This window comes from Octopus bimaculoides, chromosome 11 (genome assembly GCF_001194135.2).
Source record: "Octopus bimaculoides isolate UCB-OBI-ISO-001 chromosome 11, ASM119413v2, whole genome shotgun sequence".
Taxonomy (NCBI): domain Eukaryota; kingdom Metazoa; phylum Mollusca; class Cephalopoda; order Octopoda; family Octopodidae; genus Octopus; species Octopus bimaculoides.
Genome location: NC_068991.1, coordinates 52,573,168 through 52,594,154, shown reverse-complemented (window position 1 = coordinate 52,594,154; position 20,987 = coordinate 52,573,168). Strand labels below are relative to the sequence as shown.

The window sequence follows — 20,987 nt, the reverse complement described above, 5'->3', positions numbered from 1 at the left end:
TATATATATTTATATACATATATATGTATATAAATATATATTTATATACATATATATGTATATAAATATATTTATATACATATATATGTATATAAATATATTTATATACATATATATGTATAGAAAAAAAAATATATATATATATATATATTATCATTAGACACAGTCAATAGTAAAAGGCAAAGGCAATGACCTAAGCAGAAAAACCACCAAATATTGATGAGCAACCACTAAAATCATGCAAGTTTTGATATAATGTGAGTGTGATCCCTAAAACAAATGATTGAAGAAAGACAAGAGAGAAACTCTAAATATACAGAAATCTAATAGTGGTGATAAGATTCTTGTTAAATGCCCAAAAGGAAATGTAAAGAAATTGCCAATCCTCTAAGATACCTATTTCACCCCTGCTTTGAGGTTAATTTCCATAAAAATGAAAAACTGACTGATACTTTTACACAAGAAGGAATTCACAATTAGTTCATCGAACTATCAACATATACAATTTATTACTCTGTATCACCAACAAATAGAATAATCAGCTAAAAATAACTGTAAGGCTTCCTACTTAAGACTATCTAAAAGACATAGCAGACTTCTGATAAGCCATCAAATCAATGGTTTGATAAACAAAAAGAGGTCCATCAAATCTTGAATTACACGATAGGAATTGTAAGCAGCTTGTGATAAAACAGCTTGAGATTCTATGTATAACCACAGACAGGGAGTTGGTATGAACAAAAGATATCTATCCCATATGTAACAGTTGCACAGAGGTCACTGCAATAACTGTATTCTAGAAAATGCATGCAAGCTAAAGAAACTCATGGAATTCATAGTTAGGAGGCCACTTCAGTGTTTCTACTGTACCATGACAAACTGCTTCCATACTTGATACCAAGACTCTCACACATTGGATAGGAACTTTCTGCTAATACAGATGGAACAAATTTCCAGAAGCTACAATTGGGACCCTTGCATAGAATGGAATATAACCTGTCAAAATGGCTCTAGGCACAAGTATGGTAGATTGTTACAAGAATTCACCTCACTATATCATTTCAGGTTTGGTCCCATTGTATGGTATTTTGGACAAGAATCTTCTTCAATAGCTTCGAGTGGAATTGATTGTTGGAAATTGTATGGAAGCCTGTCGTATGAGTGTGAGTATGGGGAGAATGTGTGAAAATGCTAATTCCTAGTATCTTCACACATATAAATATGCTTTCATGCACCCATATGTGTGTGTGTGTGTGTGTGTGTGTGTGTGTGTGTGTGTGTGCGTGCGCAGTCTATCCAGAAAGGAGCCATATTTTTTCAAAACAAATTTATTGCTTATTTATAATTTTAATCAGGCTTGTATTCTTCAAAATAGTTCTCTCTACTGTTGGTACCCCACTAGTAATGTTTTTTTTTCTTTCTTTCTTCTCTCCAGTTTTAAATGCACTTTCAACAGTAATGCATAGAACTTAAGAGTGAATTTTCTTTAATCTATTATCTGAAATTAGCAACAATGTTGAATTTCAACTTTGAGAACAAAAAAAAAAATCAACAGGGCCCAAATCTGAAGGATAGGGGTTGAGCCATTTCCTACTTTGCTAATATGTAATTGATTAAACCAACAGGTGTTGTCAGAATGCAGCAACTAGGTTTTGTTTGCTCAGGCTTCAGGCCCTCTTCCTTCATACTGCTTCTCTTAAATGCCTCAGGAAAACCCACATAAAATTATTTATTGAACACCTAATGATGTGAAACAAACTCTTAACTATACTTCTCTGTTTTCTCTATCCTACGTCATATATCATTTGTGCTGACTAACAATTTCATTTAACAGAGAGGGATGTAAATTCTATACTTTCTCTCTGGAGTGACGTTACTCAACAGTGTGTGTAACCTGAAGATCAAGGAGTATCTCCAGGTCAAGCTGCTACTTTTCCACAATGCGAGGTCACAGTACCAGTATTACAGATTAGAATGTCACAGGAAAGAATCACAAAACAGATTCTTCAAGCCGTGCCAACCAGCAGGAGATCTAAGGGTAGATCAAGAAAGAGATAGTTGGACAATATTCATAGTCTCAGTTGGGCTTGCTTAAGAAGCCAACAGGGAAGTTTAATGAAGGCTGCTTCTGATATGGTCCTATGGAGGAGGTGCTTTAATGCATATTCCAAGACTCATCTAAGAATAGTGAGTGGAGAAGATGGATGGATAAATAAATGGACTGATTTGAGATGGTCACAATCACTTTCCTTTTTCTGAAGGCAAAATCACTCAGGTGTGGAAGATGAGTAGTTGGCTGGTTGATTTGTTGGAAATAGTTTCATTATTTGCAAAGGAGAACTCCAGGAACTTCCTTTTACCTTAATCATCAGTATACAATTCCTGGTGATTCATGACACAACCAGTTATGATGACAATGTAACTATTATCAATTTTTCAGTTAACCTGCTCAAAGTAGTCACAGAATCAGTTCCCTTTGTTCATCTGTCAATCTCACTTGTGGCATAAGAAATTTTGGATGATGTCACATGATCTATTCCAAATACATGTTTAGCTATTTTATCAAGTATTTTCATTATGTAATTTAAAAAGATACAAAAACAGAGTTAACTTTTAATGCATATATAATAATGAACACATTTGTTGAAATAAACTTTATATCTTTTGCTCCATAGGAAAACGAAATAATTTCAGGGTAGCAATCAAGACATTTTCTTTACCTAAGCAATCAACAACAAAGTGACTAAATGGTGATCAGTGCTTGCAAGAGCAAAGTGTAGTGCAGTCTGATGAAAATGGAAAAGGAGATGGAAATACAAAAGAACTAAACCAACCAACAGTTATGATAGCACAGCAAGAAAACATGCAATGATAGCATTAAGGAATGCAATAGAAGTGCTGGAAAGTTGCCAACGAGACAAATGCAGATTTGTAATAATACCAGAATGTGTAAAATAATACAAGAAACAGAAAAACAAAAAGAAGCTATATTGCAGAATCATTTGTAATTATGTATTAAGACAAATCACAAAGAGAGATTACAGAAATAGAGAGTAGGATTGATAGTCTAGTTGGTTAAAGAATATTTTTATAGAAGCATTGAAGAACTCCTTGATGCCATGCAATACACACTGTTTTGGATAAAGGATACTTTTGATTGGAATCTGGGTAGACAGGTAGGGGTTAATGGTGATTAAAAAAAAGTATTTGAAAAAGAATTCCAAATATGGTTTTTTAACACCACCATAGTTGAGAATTATTCAGTTAATAACGAAAGCAGATATACAGATGTTTATAAAGATAATTTATCAATCAGAACTTACAGTATCTGTTCTATTACTTTTTGAAAGTTTATACACACACACACATATATACATATATATATACATACATACATATATATATATATATATATATATATATATATATATATATATATATATATACATATATATACATATATATATATATACACATTTATATATACATACATATATATATATATATATATGTATGTGTGTATGTATATAGAGCTTTTCCAACATCAAGTAACAAAGGGGAGGGACCACCTCAGAGTATCTCAGAAAACGCTGATTATCATATAGACACATTAAATGGATTCTATAGAGGTGTTGATGCAAAAATGCCTTTAAAAAGTAAATGATTCTTACTGTTCTGAAATTGGTACATCTTCTTGGGTCATTATTAAGCTACTGCGGTGCCCCCTACAAGAAGAGTAGAAAGATTTTAGGTGTCACTAGTAACTAAATTTCAAATTATTCAGACACAGATCATTTTAAGACAAGTCTGAATTATTCAAAACTTAGAAGACTTAAATCAAATCCTACAGAAATATATTCATTATAGGTGGGTGCTTACTTAGACAATTTTACAAAGCACTATGTCAAAGAAGTGTGGGGAAAATGCACCTTTGTATATTTTTATATAATATATTATAAACATAGCGTCTGCCCATTTTTAAAAATAATAATACTATTTGAACTTTTTATATCGTTTTCTTTCATTACTTCTTGGGCATCAGTCATTAGACTGCAACCATTATGTGTATGTGTGGATATATCCAACACTTAAATTCCAACTTAAAATTTTGTCCTTGGGTATCAGAAATATTTAATTTTATTGTCTCAGGTTATCAGATGATGAAAACTTATTGTGATTAATTTAAACATGCTTAAGAATTGCTCCTTTTACTATTATATTCAAAATGTCTAATAAGGGTTTGTTTCATAAGCATTTGTGAAATAAATGAAAGGATGCATTCTAAAGGTATATTAGTAGTTGGTGAAGAAGCAGCTGAGCAGTCCGGTTGGATGGTTTGTTTGGATTAGTCACAAACAAGTGGAGGTCTAAGAGGATTTAAGCTGTTAGTAATTATCTTACTTCTTAGTATCTACAATTACAGCAGCAAATATGTGCAAGCACAAGAAAACAAGAATGAACAGGGTTGATTATCTAAATGAAACTCCTTAAATGATAATTGCTCAAATAATTGTATTAGGAACAAAATAATTAGTTCCATGACAGATTTCATCTGAGCTTTTTTCAATAACTATTCTTGGTAAGGTTTATCACACTGGAAATACAACATCAATAAACTTACTAGGAATAAAATAAAATAAAATAAACATACAATAAATAAATAGAAAAGAAAGTAAAAGAAATAATACAAACCCAAAATCAATAAATTCATTTTAGTCAAGCAAATTTATTATTTGCTTCTTTGTATTCGAAATTTTTCAAAAATTTAATAACTTCAACAAAAACTATGTTGAGGAGACAGATACTCAGATGGGTGTCAAAGATACATTTAATTTAACTTTTTTCCCCATTTAATTTTTTTCTGAATATATATATATATATATAGGGATGAGGAAGAGGAGAAGATGAAATAAGTTTCTTTATTTATATTGAAATATTACAATAATAATTACTTTTATAGTATATTGCCATATTTATTATTTTTTTTTTCCGTATTAATACAAATGTAAATGTGTGTATGTATATAAAATGAGTAAGCGAGAGATTGAATAACATTGCTAGAACAAGATATCTAGCACACACACACACACACAAAAAAAAAAAAACAGTGCAAGGAGAGAGGGGATAGGTAGGAGGCAGCTAGAGAGAGAGAGAGAGAGAGAGAGAGAGAGAGAGAGAGAGAGAGAGAGATTGAATGAGTGGAATAAAGCAGTTAAAAAGAATGAAGAGAAATTGAAACCAAGTGAGGGATTTAGTGATGTTACCAGAACAAGATAGCTCAGAAGGCAGGTTGTAAGAGGGAAAGAAGAGAGAGTGATAAGAAGAGAGCAAACCAAGAGGAACAGGCAAAAAGTGAATGGAGAAAAACGCTAAAAATTTAACAAGATGTTTGGAAAAATGTCATGGAAATTTAGGAAACAAATGCATAAAACAAGTGTCTTGAAATGTACCTTACATCTTGTTCTAACTGGCCTATGAAGTAGACTCAAAAATGGAAAGTCTATTTGGTAGCTCGACTTACTAGAAATAGCAACAAAATCTCCCTCAACTCAAATGTCTTAAATACATGGATGGACACACTGGATAGCGTATCTGAGGTATAGTATGCTTAAGAAAAAATGGTTGGGACAATGACAGCGGGAATGGTTTTGATGTCAAGTCTACTGAGTGAGAGCCAATTTGAGGTCAGAAAGCAACAACTAACTTGAGGATTGATTAAAAAATTTTGATGAAATCTTTCTTCCTTTAAAATATATTTCTTCTCCTGGAGACTAGAAGAAATGAGCAAAGTAGTCCTAATAACATTGATGGGGAAATAGATATTTGAGTGTCATGGTTGTGTCTTGGAAGTCAGAGGTATGTGGTAGAGTTTAGACATGCAACCTTATTGCATATTAATGCAATAATGAACACAAACAACAATGCTAGAAAATAGAATATGCCCAAGATTCTTACATAAGAATTAAGCAATTTGGTACTGGATTTAAATAACAATTCAAAGATTCAAGTCTTATTCTATTCAGATTTGTTTCAATGCATGAATTCATATCAAGAATCTTGCAAACCAAATACAAAAACTCTATTAACTACATTGTACTAATTTAGTAAAATTTGCAAATTCCTCCAACATGGCTAAAAAACGCATGTACTTTTGGCTGTCACATGGCTGGATACTTCTTTCAATGAGCCACCAGGGTATGGTCATGGTATGTATATATGGGTACTGTTAGTTTATCATTATACAAGTTGGTAAACTGAGGTCAGTAAACTAATGTCAGGTTGTTAATGAGACTAACAGACCAGCAAAGACAACAAACATCCAGTGATTCTAATAAAATACATCAGTGAAACTAGTAAGTATTACTGGATAATGGTTATTTTAGTCTAAACTACAAGAGGAAAAGAGGAGTTCAAATAGAAAGGAGATATAATTTTTGCTCTAGTCAATAGTTAGAAATATAGGGAGAACAATAGAACTTTTGAAAGAGTTGTCTTGGAAAACTGAAATGTTATACAAGAACTTGATGAGGGCCATGATGCATCATGAAGAAGTTGAAAGAACTAATGTATATATTTATTTGGAAAATTTTTTAAAAATAGTAGAAGTGTAAGAAGTAACAGATTCATAGTATAATAGTGATATAAAGTGGTTAATAGAAAGAATTTTTTAAAAAGGCTGTGATGTTTAAATCATTCCCATCATTCAAGACAGGAAAATTATAGAATTATTTTAGCATTAATCTTTTTAATTATTAACATAATGATAGCAAAAGACTTCACTGATATCTTAATTGCAGTTTCAGAGGATGAGAAGATAAACTGCTAGAGTAAAAAATAAACACCACAACCAAAGAAAGCAGATTCTAAGACAGTTATTAAGTGTCGATGGACATTATCATTTTGGATGAGAGCTCAGCAACTTCTTCAAATAATTTGATGTCATCTGTTGTCCAAAATAGACGACCAAAAAAGGTACTAGAATAAACCCCTATGTAGGTTAATACATGTCAAGATAAATACTAAATATTGACCTACACCATAAAAACATTTTCTCCACAAAAGTTAGAGATTACCTAATATCTGAAGCGATACAGTAATTCTTGACATATTTTGTTAAGAAGTCTACAGCTAAGACTGCAATTTGTCACCAATAAACTTACCTGATATAAAAACATTCTTGTTGAAGGACAAACTACTGTCAGAAAAATATATAATTAAACTTGAAAATATGTCAATAAAATTTAAATAGTGAATCAGTAACTAACACAGATAAATTCCACACCCCACCACCATTTTATACTAAATTGGCCATCATATCTTTAGACTGAATCTAGATTAAAATAATAAGTTACAACTGTAAATAACTGAAATGACAAATTTACCTAAACAGTAGGAGCAATTCCTCCTCACTTTTCTTACATCTAGGCTACTGATAGCATCTAGAGTAGACTGTTTGGCAAATACATTGTTAGCTCTATCATATATCGATTTACTTTTAAGAAGTATTCAGCATTAATGTCAACAAATTTTATCTCTGCACTTAAGAAAATATTTGAAAGCAAGTATTTGGTCATAAAATGTTTTCAAAGGGCCTTTTTTGTTTTGTTTTTTTTAACTGTATCTACAAGTATCAATTATTATTATCTACAAGTATTAATTTGTGGATGATAAAATAATGTTGACTAGAGGAAAGATATCAGGAAAGCCTTAATACAGCATTAAATCATAAAGATCTGGAATGATACTATTATTTAGTGTCTTATCAGGAAAATATTTTAATATTCATGACTTTAAAAGACCAGTTATTTTAATGAAATGGTCAAATAAATGCTTAGATAGCAAGATATAGAGATAAATATACCAAGAACTATTTTTAAGGTAAAAGTTCTATAATTTTAAGTTTAAGGAATGTTGGTGTTTGTAATGCAATATTCCAAAAATAAAAAAATATAGAATATATTTTATAAAAATAGTTGAAAGTTTTGAATAAAATTATTTGTAGATAATATTAACACTAAGTATCTTAATATCAAAACTAAATATCTTAATAATACATTTGATAGCAGTTTTCCCAATTTTTTACAAGTTTAAAAATTATTGATTAAACCCCAAAAATACAAATATTTTCTTTTAATTGTTTTTTTTTAAATGGAAGATATCAATAAAGAATTAAAATATCTTAAAAAAAAAATAAAGCTAGAAATATAAAGAAAACACTATTCAATTAGGACAGAAAACTTAAAAAAAAAGTTTGTTTGGTAACAGACAAGAACTAAAAAATAAAACTTGAAGAAAAAAGATATGAAAGACAATGTTCTTTATATAAAAGCTTGAAGAATTATTGTTTGAATGAAAAATATAAATCTTCCAGTCCTACCTGTGCATCAGTTCCTCGTTTACAGACTCTAGTAATGTCCTAGGAGAGAACATAAGGTAGACTAGTTATTGGCAATATAAGGCAGGCTAGTTACTGAGAACAAAACTGCCATCGCAGAAATAGTGACAATAACATGGAACAGCTTTCGAAAAGATTTACTATTTCCACATAAAAATTATAACAACCCACTCTTTTATTGTTGTTCAAAATACAGCCATAAAAAAAAAAAAAAACTTTCTATATATTTCAACAAATTTTCTTTATTCACCATTCTCAGTTTAAACACTAGCAAAGACTACTGTGAACTTCTTTTACAAACTCTTCCACAAGACATTTAACATTAAAGCTCAGAACTAAATGCAGAATAATAATAATAATCCTTTCTATTATAGGCACAAGGCCTGAAGTTTTGGGGGAGGGGACTAGTCAATTATATCGACTCCAGAATTTCACTGGTACTTAATTTATCGACCCTGAAAGGATGAAAGGTAAAGTCGACCCTGGCGACATTTGAACTCAGAACGTGAAGACAGATGAAATACCGCTAAGCATTTTGCCTGGCATGCTAACAATTCTGCCAGATCACCGCCTCAATAATAATAGTAATAATAATAATAATAATAATAATAATCCTTTCCACTAAAAGCATAAGGCCTGCAATTCTAGGGGAGGGTGTTGGTCGATTACATTGACCCCCAATACTCAACTGGTACTTGTTTTATTGACCCTGAAAGAATGAAAGGCAAAGTCAACTTTGGCGGAATTTGAATTCAGAGCATAAGGACGGATGAAATGCCACAAAGTATTTTGCCCAGAGTGCTAACAATTCTGCCAGCTTGCTGCCATAATAATAATAATAATAATAATAATAATAATAATAATAATAATAGCAACAACAGCAATAGTTATTTCTAATTCTTGGCACAAGGCCAGAATTTTGAGAGGAGAGGTAAGTTGATTATGTTGACCCCAGTGCCCAACTGGTAATTATTTTATAAACCCCCAAAAAGGATGAAAGGCAAAGTCAACCTCAGCAGTATTTGAATTCAGAACATGAAGAATCAGAAGAAATGCTGCTGAGCATTTTTTCTGGGATGTTCATGATTCTGCCTGTTTACCGTTTTAACAACAACTGTAACAATATTAACATTCAAAGTATTACCATATCAATTTTCAGTTGTTCTAAATATCTGACTGGAAACTACTCACAAAACCAGAAATCAATGCTTGTTTAGAACAGAAATGTCTATGACCAGGCATTCTTTAGTTAAGGATTTAGATTTGAAAGCTTTGACATAAGCAAACTTAAAGTAAGATATACTATTACTATTACAATTACAATACAAATAATAATTGATGATCTTGACTTGAGTGTTCTCTTTGACAGTGGTGCTTTTAGCTGAAAAGTTATTTTATGCTTTGAATATTTATTTAAAACCTTGCTTACTTTGTTGGTCAAGTTTTAAAATATACAGATATAGTAAATCTTTTTATTTATATGCTGTATGGTGTACTCTGTAATTATAGCCCAATTGTGTGTGTGTGTGTGTGTGTGTGTGTGTGTGTGTGTGTATAAAGCATTATTATACACTGTGACCTTCAACAAACTGTAGTCACCAACAAATTGCATCAGAAACACCAGTCTGAAAAAGCTTGCCACGGTTATAACTACTCTCTTTTTACTTTGTACAAAATAATTAAAAAGAATCTAACCTGCTTAGCCAAAATAAGGAGAGAATTTACTTGGTTTCTACTACTTGTGCAAATGTCAACAGGTATATTACATAATTTATGTGATCACTGACAGTTTGTCATGAGTTTTAACGAAGCACTGAACTAGTTCTAACTTCAGACCAGCCTAAATTATTTGTTGCTGTTAAAAATGCCTCAGAACACTCTTAGTTCCATCTCATGCTGTACACTAGATGAAAGCTACTTATATTTCAATATTGTATCAAAACCATTTATGTTGGTTCATTAAGATTACTTGGTGGTAGAGTGGATAATAAGAGGACTATAAATCAAGAGATTCCACACTGAAACTTGTAGTATGTTTGTATTATTGGGTAGTGTAGGCATTGCTAAGATTTAAAACCAGATTATCTCTTGCTCCTCAAATACACAAGCATTTTATCTCAGGAAAGATTTAGCTCATTTGTTCAATGGCACTAAACTAAGACAAGTACCAGCTCAAAGAAGACCCTTTCACTATGGAGACCTTTATTGTCTTGATGGCACATGCATACCAGGTTTCTCATAAGGAGTCAAAATAATCCAAGTGGTGAATACAAAACCAATGTGAAAATTTAAGGTTATTTTTTTACCCACAACATAAACTAGGTTTTTCTGGCCATTAACATATTAAGGATAAATTTTGAAAACTTCCAAGCCCTTTTAATGTCATTGGCAAAGACACAGAAACATGAAACTGAGGAACTCCCAAAGCTAATCGAGGAGATTCCAACAGCTCATAATGACCAGAAATCACTTCACTAACCGCTGGTCCTATAACAATGCACCTGTGTGCCCCACACTTGAGCACTACCCACATATCTGGGAGGAGCAGCTGCCAAATGTGGTGGACCACATCAAAAATATAAGACCATACAAATTATAAGTAAACCTTTACTCACTAACATATTTACATAGTATATCTGTCTCAACTAGCATTACTTAAGCAGTTTATCTCATTCTGAATGAGCAAGCTGTGTACTTCCATCATGCTTACTGTGTCTCACCTCCAAAATTCTGGATAGAACACTTTCTCACTCCTTCTACCTCAGGACTGCAATCCTTCAAAGCTCTCTAACATGTTTTCTCATGTTTTCCCTATAGATATCAATCTGCAGAATTTCAAGCTGGAAATCAACATCAACCTCACTAGCATGGGAAAGCCTGCAAAGGTTATGGATATCTACTTACGTTCTCAGACTAAAATGTAAAAATTAATTAAATAAAAAGGCTTGGCCTATACCTAGTGCAAGTCAGTCTAGTAAAGAAATCCCTATGCTCAGTTATCAAAGAGGAGCAGTAATTAGCTTAATTGAAAATCAAGTTTGTGTTAGACATTTCGCTAATTGAAAGATTACAGCTACTCTCTGACATCAACACATACACGCTCACATAGTTATCTATTAGGCTAACATGTCAGCAAATGTGAAAATTTCATGAAAAGCTGTTCATAAGCTAAACTGAATCTGTAACATGTCTAAAAAGTTATTGTTTTCCTATATGATAAAAATTTTTTTCACCATCTGAGATACTTTTAATTATTTTGTCAAAATGTCAAGGAGCATTACCAGACAAATAGTACTGACATAACAAAGATGAGGTGTACAGATTTACTTTATCATGTCTCAAATGTTTTAGTTCCTAACATGTTCTATTTGTAATTGCATTTCAGAAAATGAAGTCCAAACTCTTCTATGACAGAAACAGAAGGTTACCAATACTTCTCTTTTTAATTTTGGAAGAGGAAGGAACTGTGCCCAATACCTTTTCTATCACTCACAGACTGAGGGATCAAATAACTAAGAAAAAAAAATTAGAGTAAATGTTATCTTATTTGAATAGTTCCATGCTAGAAGGTGATAATGTAGCGGTAACATAGGTGTTCAAAGGAAATATAAATTCAAGGTAAGAAGAATGTTTGAAAAAAGTTTTTCGAGAAAATGGAGTACTAATGGAGTTGATGTATGATAAAAAGAACATGAATTGACTGGCTTAGATAGAGGAAGGGTAAGCAAGTTCAGGATTTATTCAAGTCACAGGTAATATAAGCAAGATATGACACTGCTTTATAATGTTTCTTCAGAGGTGTGTTTATGTGTTTACATATGAACACATGAACACATGCCAACCCAAAAGTGTGGGTAATATAGTAAGTGTGAGACACATTTGTGCTTCACAAAAAGATAAGCTTGAGGTACTTTGTAGCTCTGAAGAAACATTATAATGCAATTTTAGCTTTGAAGGTGAAGGTTGGGTTCTATGACAAATTGTAGAAGATTCCTATCTTTATCATGTGTAGTTAATAATATTTCAGCTGAGTATTTGTCTTAAATAACAATCCACTATTTGAATGCGTTTTGTTTCCTTGAGATGTGCCTGTATTTTGACATTGATAAAAAAAAAAATTATAAATAAATAAAAATAACTCATTCTTCAAAAAAAAAAAAGTTATGAAAAGATACATAATTTTCATGTCTGAAGTAAAACAGATTACAATTGATACCTATGTTGAGCATGAAGAAATATTTTAATGTCTTAAACCACTTAAATCTAGTAGGTCCAATAATACATGCAATGGGGCTCAGTGAAATCAACTTAGAAAGACCCATACTTCTCCAAACTACATTCATTGAGGAATTTAATATTGCAAACTAATGAAACTTTTCACTTTTAGTGCTCTTATGCTTACAGTGGTGAAGACTTAATTTAAATGAATGAAATTGTTTTAGAATTCAGTATCTTGGCCATGGGTACAATCACAGTAATAGTAACTGAAGGCATTCTATTGATGTAAATAAAACAATAGTAAAATATACTGTGGTTTCTAACTTATGAAAATGTTGCAAGAATACTAAAAAAAATTACTTTACAATTATCCACTCTCACTCTTTCAAATAACAGTTGATTTTACATATAATAACTTTACTTTAAGAATATTAACATCATAAATTACTAAGTTAATAGACACTAGATAAGCAACACTGTGTTGCATCTAAAATATTTAGTTCTTAGTGGCTAAATCCACTAATATCTTAGAGTTTACTGCTTTAAGCTGCATCATCATTGAAATTGATGAATATTTTATTAGTTTCTAATGCTTAGTTCAATTCTTCTGCCTGGAAATTATGACTGTAATCGACCAGAATCCTATCAAGAGAAAGTTTTATCACTATTCCACTTAATGCCAAAGAAACTAATATGCTCTACAAAATCTCATGATTCCCACTTAACACTAAAGAAACTGGAGATATGTCCAATGAAATTTTGTGACTCCAAATAAATTTAGCATGATTTGTTTTACTACAACAGACTTTTATGAACAAAGCCTTTAATGAACACATTACTGCAATGTTGATAATTGTTGAAGAGTCTGTAATTATTAAGTGACAAAAAGCTGTGAGCTAGAAACTGAAACTAATTTTAGAAGATAAAATATCTGAAATAAGAAATAAAGTAAATTGTTGAAAGAAAGAAATAATAAAGCAAGAACAACTCAACTAGATGAGCCTTAATGAACTATGAGCAATGCCAAACTAAGAATCATGCTAATTAAAAGAACAAGCAAGTTTTAAGGTTTCACAAAGAAATGTTATATATAAGATGCTAAATGGTTTTAAGTGTGACTACAGAAGAGATAACAGTGCCAATTGTCAATGAGAACAGCCTTGAATACAGCATCTAAAATAACTAACAATATTGGATGCTTTCAATTACACAGTAAGTACTAATGGCAGTGGTAGTTATTGTAGTAGTAGTAATAGTATAACTCCTGTAAAAACAAAGTCACTGAGAAAACTAACTATCAGAAAATTAAATATTCAATTAAACAACACCATTTCCTTGTACCATCATCACCTCAAATAATTACCTTATGATCTGTTAACTCAAGTATATGCTAAATGGATAGGGCTTGTTTTGTGTTTTTAAAAATAGTATTTAAAACAAGACTTAATGAAAATCAAACCTTTCTTTTAGGTGACTACATAATAACAGCAAAACTAAATGGTAGAATGTCTGATGGGGAAAATGCAATCACCCAAGGAAAGTTCAAAAAGATAACATGGAGCCATATCCCACAGTTGTATGACAGTGGAAGTGTCCACGACTTATTTACTGAATAATGAATTAGTTACTAAAAGACATGGCTGTTAGCAGCATAGAATCAGTTTTCATTTTTTTTACAACGGGATTTTAAATAAATTATGGAATTGATTTCTGTATTATTTCTCTATATTAAAATAAAAATAATCTATCCTGATAATTAGTTCAGAGAACTAAAGAGTGGTGATAGCTTACAGAAGTGACAAAAGCATCTTACTTTTATGAAGTCTAAGTTCATAATAGTTATTTTCACTGAGAGAGTCTTTACTAAAATTTAATTTGGTGAAACAATACATGAAGGTTTCAATACAAAAAAACTCAAATATTAGGTAATGTCAATATAACAAAAGCTAAAACAAAGTTATCTGGAGTGAGGTTATTAAAATGCTGCAATTCAGTAAAATAAATATATATAAAAAAGGGTGGTTTAGAAGCCAGTAAATTGTTCCAAATGACGTCTGCTGAAAAAGATGATTTGATGACATTTCGCAAGAGAATAAATTCTTAAGAGATCTGAAGTTATAGATTTGAACATTTTCAATTGGTTTTAAACAAATTTTATCTGTTATCATATCATTAACATCATTATTATTATTTTTTTTTTTTTGTAAAACATATGGTTGTGTTATGTCATAGAGAGAAAACGAAACAGATTTTTATTAAGATTTAATTCTCAAGATGAAACAATTCAAATCTGAAAATCAGTCAAAAAAGCAATTAAGATATTAATGAGAGTTCAAAACTATTACATTATATATTTTTTTTTTAGAAAAAGCAGTAACTAAATGAATCAAACATAAACAGTATATCATTAGTATCTAATGAAAATATTCATAAATAAATAGTGAGGAAAACTTACTTTTTGACATCACCATATTCTGGCCATGGTCTTGCAGTATCATATTGATCTTCCTAAAAATATATATATATAAATAAATTGAACAAAATAAACTATGTTCTGTTGTGTCATACTTATGAATAACATGCAGAATAAGAATATAGTCAAGCTGAATAACATTAAACAAAAGAAAAGCGAGGCAGAATTGTGAGACGATTGGAATGCAATTTGTATCACAACCTTTCTAGAATTGGACAATGCATAACTAAACCCTCAATCTTGCTACCAATGTTAGGTCTCATAGTCTCTGATGATCTTTTCTGGTGAGTCTACAGACAGAATATACAAGAATCTGCATCCTAAAAACTAGCCTTCCTCTTTGGGATCAAAACTACTTCAGTTCTGATCAATGAACAACTACCTACAGAGGAGCACTGTTGTTACATCTGGGACAGTATTGTTCACATACATAGATCCTAGATTCCATCTAGAAGACTGCCATTATATTACATGTGACTAACAAATGTTGTTTCAGTTACATCTTTTCTCATACTATCACAACAGCCTAAGCACTTCTTGATGACTTAGTTGTATACCAATTCCATACCCAACTCCCAGGTCTTTTCTCTCACATCCACTTCTATAGAGTAGCAAAATTGTTATTCCTTAGAAGACCAACATTCTGGAAATCTCCCTCTGCCCATGTCCTTCCAGATGTTCAAACTAACCACTGACTGTATTGTTTTGAGCAGTGTTGGATGATCTTTAACTCCCCTAGACGAAGGCATTAAAAAACTTTTAAGAATCAAAATAGATTCTATCAAACGTAGAAAACTTTCATGCAATACAAATGCAATGAAAGAATTTGGTATTAAATTTTGAAATTGAATTCAGAAAAAACAGTTCTAAATAAAATTTCGGTCAATTGTTTTCCATCACCGTGGATCTTGCTTGTACAAGAACATCTTTAATTAATCATGCAGTTTTTAAGACTAAAAACTATAACTAGAGTTTCCAATGTATGATGTAGCTAGGAATTTCGACAGGTTTTCAAGTAAAGGATAAGGAACTACTTACCCTTTCTGTTTGAGAATCTCTTAATAATGGACCAACTGAAAGTAAAGAAAATATATAAGCAGAGTTTTAAAAAAATTAGATAAAATGTTAACTTAGATATACACAAAAAAAAAAAAAAAGATCAAGTTAAAAATATTGTTTATGAATTCATAAATCTGCTGTTTTACAGCAAGGAATTATAACACTAAATTCTCTCTCAACTCTGTCCTTCCCTCTGAATTTGATTGGATTTTATACAAGTAAACTTGTGGAAAATTGAATAACGATGTTACCTGGAAGACACAACAGAAAGTTTGTTGAAGCAAGTCCTTTCCAACTTAACTGCATAATATATTTGGTAAGATTCAAGTTCTAAAATATTGATTTAAAATTTTGGCACAAGGCCAGCAATTTCGGGTGCGGGAGGGGGGGAATAAATTGATTACATTGACCCCAGTATTCAACAGGTACTTATTTCATCAACCAAGGAAGGCTGAAAGACAAAGTTGACCTTGGCAGAATTTGAACTCAAAACATAAAGCTGGATGAAATGCTGCAAAGCATTTTGTCCAACATGCTAATGGCTTTGTCAGCTCGCTACCAAGTCCTATAAATATTAAATTAGCTTTCATCTCATTCCTTTACTCAAGCTATAAAACTGATAGGAAAGTATGTCCCACTACTATTTTATGTACACATTTCTCCTCTTCTTGTCATTCCTACTGTCTAGCTCCACAAAAGATCTATACCAGACACTTTTCCTAATACTTCTTCAGACTATAATTTTCCAAAACTTCTTTTCTGTCTCTGGTTGTCACCTCAAACACTAAACTGCAGAAGTAAGTACTGCTTATGATTAAGTGGAGTGTAGCACAATGATATTTTCTTGATGTGAGAAGTGTTTGTGTGCATGAGATGTCAGGGTAGAGGAGTACCTCTGACAGGGGAACATGTGGTGGTGCTCTTTGAAGTAGTTTGTCTGCTTTGCTCCTTGCCCAATACCAAGTTCTCATCTGCGGCTCCACGAAGCTGTCTGCATGCAACAGCAGCCACACCTGGGTCAATGGCTTCCACACGCTGACTAAATCATGGAGTCAGTGTAAATTTGGCATGTCCTGTCTGGGTTAGGAGGAGATGATGCATGTAGGAATTGATAAAAAGATGAACAGAAAGAGCTCCAATAACATGGCAATAGTGTGATCTATTAGAAAACTACAGTTCTAAGAGATAGAGAAAGGAGAAGCTCATAGACAGGCAGTTTGACATAGCAGACAGGTTGAAACTTTTGCCAATATTAAGGGCAACGTAATAGGCTTTCACTAAAGTAAAAATCCACAGAGGAGTGTAGGTCACCAGTGGATCTGGTTTTACAGAAACTTTACTAATGGTCATTAAAGAGAGAAATTCAAGTTACTGGATGATATTATTATTACCAGTTTAATATCCATTTGTTCAGCTTTGGCAATACAGTATCTTGTCTTGTACTTAAGTTCATAGTCATCTCATTAATGATATAATGATTAATTAAATTAAAATAAAATGAAACAATCACTTACTTGTAATTTCTAGACTATTTCTGTTTTTAGGAGCACGACTAGTATTTTCTGAGGATATTCTCTGAGGCACATTCTGTAGAAATCCTTCATCATCTACTTCAGTAAGATCACTAAAATGATGTTGTGGATTACGGGCTTTTTCTAAAAGTTCTTTCGTACATTTTCTGGATAAATAATTTTGGTGTAAAAAGGGATGCTAAAAAGGGAAAACAAAATAAGACACATTAATGATAAAAATATATATTTAAGCTACAATAAGCTGTTACAAACAAGTTTCATTTCTCATACAATAAAATGGTGAGTGATGATCTTGTTTGAGTTTAATGAAAATGGAGCTTACCTCTAATAGTCTGTCAGCGGTAGGCCGTTTTTTTGGGTTTTTTGTTAATGCAACTTTTATAAAATTATGTAGAAGAGGTGACCTGAAATACACAACAAAATTATAAAATATGTTTTGGAAACAAAAATGTCTAACAGTATCAAGTGCACATATTGAAAATAACTTATAAATTTCCATCTACATTTATAACCAAGATTTTATTCTGTGTTCTCCAGAAATTCAATATCAATAAGCGGGTGATGATTTATCTCCTGCTATTGGCACTGTACTTTACCTACAGTTCAGTCTAAATATTGCAGAGTGACAGAGCTCAACACAAGTAGCACTGCCATAGGATTGTGGTTTCATTGGCTTTTAATGCTCAGTTGAATTCCAGCTGACAGAAGAACAATAGTTTGGTGTTACACATAAGGACAGATTTACCTTAAAATTGTTTAATAGTACAGAAACTAAAGTTACTTTTGTTATTTCATATTACAATTAGAGAACAACATTGTTAGTTGGTTATAAAATTCCAGAAGTCCAATATTGGTTCATTGCATTTCTGATGGTGGGAGCAACAAGGGAATGCATCCAGCTCCTGTTAAACAAATATCAAAAGGGACTTTTGTTAAAAGAACACCCATTTTCAGTTTTCTTGTCAATATATCTGTCACTGAAAAATATGCATGCACACACACACACACACACACACACACACACACACACACACACACAAACACAGAGCTTCCACACAATTTCTTTCTTTCAAATTATTAGTCAAGCTGATATTATTGTAGGAAGAGATTTGTCCAAGGTGTAGCACTGTGGGACTGAGCCCATGACCTTGTGGTTACAGAGCAATCAACTACACTTGAGTAGTTACTGACAGGCTAACAGAAACAACATACTACTTGTTATTCAGTGATGCTGTACAAAGCTACTAATTTATTGCTGAGAGATACAAACTTTTGTTAGCATCAACTTCAAACATCATCTGCAGCCAAATTCACCTTTCAACATTGACTTTATAAAATGGAAGTCATTTGAACACACAAGTACCAGGTGCTAAATTCCATAACAGAAATATCCTTTATAAGAATGAAAAGGAGAATGCAGGACTCAATATCAAATAATTGCAAGTAAAGAAATAGTTGTTTCTATGCATGTTAACTTCTTACCATTTGTTTTTATCTTTTAGTTGTGGTGGCTTAAAACCACTCTTTGACATCAGAAATAAAGCTCTGAAAATATACAGATAAAAATACATTCATAACGATATTTTAAAATATTTTCCTCAAATACAAAATTCCTAGCTCCAATAGATAAACATTTCCCTGATAGTCATAGAGATATGATAATTGACAAAAGATGTTCCATGATAGTATCCTACAGCTGTGGTCCGAATATCATGAGCCGAGTACCCCTACCTGTGTCCATGGGTCACCTTGCCAAGACTCCAGTTCCCTCTGTGTTGTGCTACATATATATGATAAGCTAGGCTCCTCTTTTAAGTTCCTTCTTTGATGTTATCAGTCTGTAGATGTTTCTGATGACCTCTTACCCACCACATCTTATGTTCGGATGATCTTGGAGGCAATGACATGTGGGGCATTGAATGTCCTACATATGATAGCTTTGTGGACTTAATTCTTGACAGCAGGTGTCTTTGGACTTTCAGCTTTTCTAGTACTGCACTGCTTGTTGCACAGTCTTTCCAGCTTATTCTGTCCAATCTGTGTAAAATTCACATTTCAAAGACTTCTGTCTTCTTTTCCACTGCTGTGAACATTGGTCAAATTTCTGACTTGAACAATCAACCCAATATGAAACATCATTTCATGTAACCCAATGAAGATGTCCACCCCAGGCTGCAACTTCAAGAACCCAGATATATATTCATTGGACCAGACATGCAAGGTTAACTTAGTTGTTTATGAAGCCAAGGTCACTTCTGTGCTGTTAAATAAAGGAACTGAAAGGAAAAAAATCAGACTGTGCAAAAGGGACTTCAAAGATATGCATGAACGAACACAAAATGCTATGACATATGTCAGGAAAACCAGATCTTTTTGTCACTTTCACCTGCAATCCTAAATGGGAAGAAATAAAATCTAACCTTCTGGTGTTGCAGCTACCCTCCTCAATGGGTGAAGGACTGCTCAATCCATGTTCAAGCTCTAAACCTTGCAATGAAAGGATCTCAAATGTGCAACATTTCCAAAAACTCTGCACAACAAACTTGTCTCATTGTTTGGAATGAGTGTACTGTCACATTGTGGAGCTCCAGAGATACTTGACTGTACCCTCCACGATATAAAAAACAATAGCATGCTCATGAGAGGAGTGACAGTTCTTCTTGCAGGAGATTTTCGTCAAACAATGCCAGTTATCCCCAAAGAATCAAAAGCTGATGAGGTCAATGCATGCTTCAAAAAAATCATACCTTTGGAGACATGAAAAAACTTCATCTTACAAACAACATCAGAGTGCTTTTACGACGTGATCATACAAACTTTGGTAATAGGATATTAACATTCAACTCAAAACTTCAGCTACATGAAATTACATGCGGTCAAATGATACTTTCTCTTTGGGATTTTATGGATAAAGTATTTCCTAATTTATCTGTCAATTACACTGATGTCAACTGGCTATGTGAAACAGCTATACTAGATCCAACTAATGAAATGGTAGATAAACTCAATAATGAACTTCTTCAAAGTTAACAGACACATCAGAAATGACTTTTCGTGTAGTGTTGTGCAAGCTGCACCTGACTTGAGATTCTTGCACAGGCATTGCTGACACTACCTGTCAGTGATGGTCATGCTCATCTAACAAGTAGGCAGAAATTACGGTAAACATATTTTTATATCATTTGTTACTACATATGTTTCACCGTTGTGGCTGTTTGGAACTCTGCCTTGAATGTTCCAAGCACAACTGAATGCTTGACTACAACAGATCATCACCAGGGAACATTTTATTGCATTATGTTACAGAGAA

General features: G+C 32.3%; 1 protein-coding gene across 4 annotated transcripts in view; it reads right to left on the bottom strand.

Annotated features, from left to right (window-relative positions):
- LOC106880942 (mitogen-activated protein kinase kinase kinase kinase 5) overlaps nt 1–20,987 on the bottom strand; it is a 122,122-nt gene that overhangs the window by 40,948 nt on the left and 60,187 nt on the right. The window contains exons 9-15 of one of the 4 annotated variants that reach the window (XM_052971794.1): nt 19,160–19,222; nt 18,000–18,081; nt 17,660–17,855; nt 16,125–16,159; nt 15,069–15,121; nt 8,378–8,416; nt 3,672–3,725 (exon numbers count right to left, since the gene is read on the bottom strand). In XM_052971794.1, coding sequence (XP_052827754.1) covers nt 3,672–3,725; nt 8,378–8,416; nt 15,069–15,121; nt 16,125–16,159; nt 17,660–17,855; nt 18,000–18,081; nt 19,160–19,222 — 522 coding nt within the window. The remainder of the gene's footprint in view (nt 1–3,671; nt 3,726–8,377; nt 8,417–15,068; nt 15,122–16,124; nt 16,160–17,659; nt 17,856–17,999; nt 18,082–19,159; nt 19,223–20,987) is intronic. The other 3 variants (XM_052971796.1, XM_052971795.1, XM_052971797.1) reach the window with 3 other exon arrangements.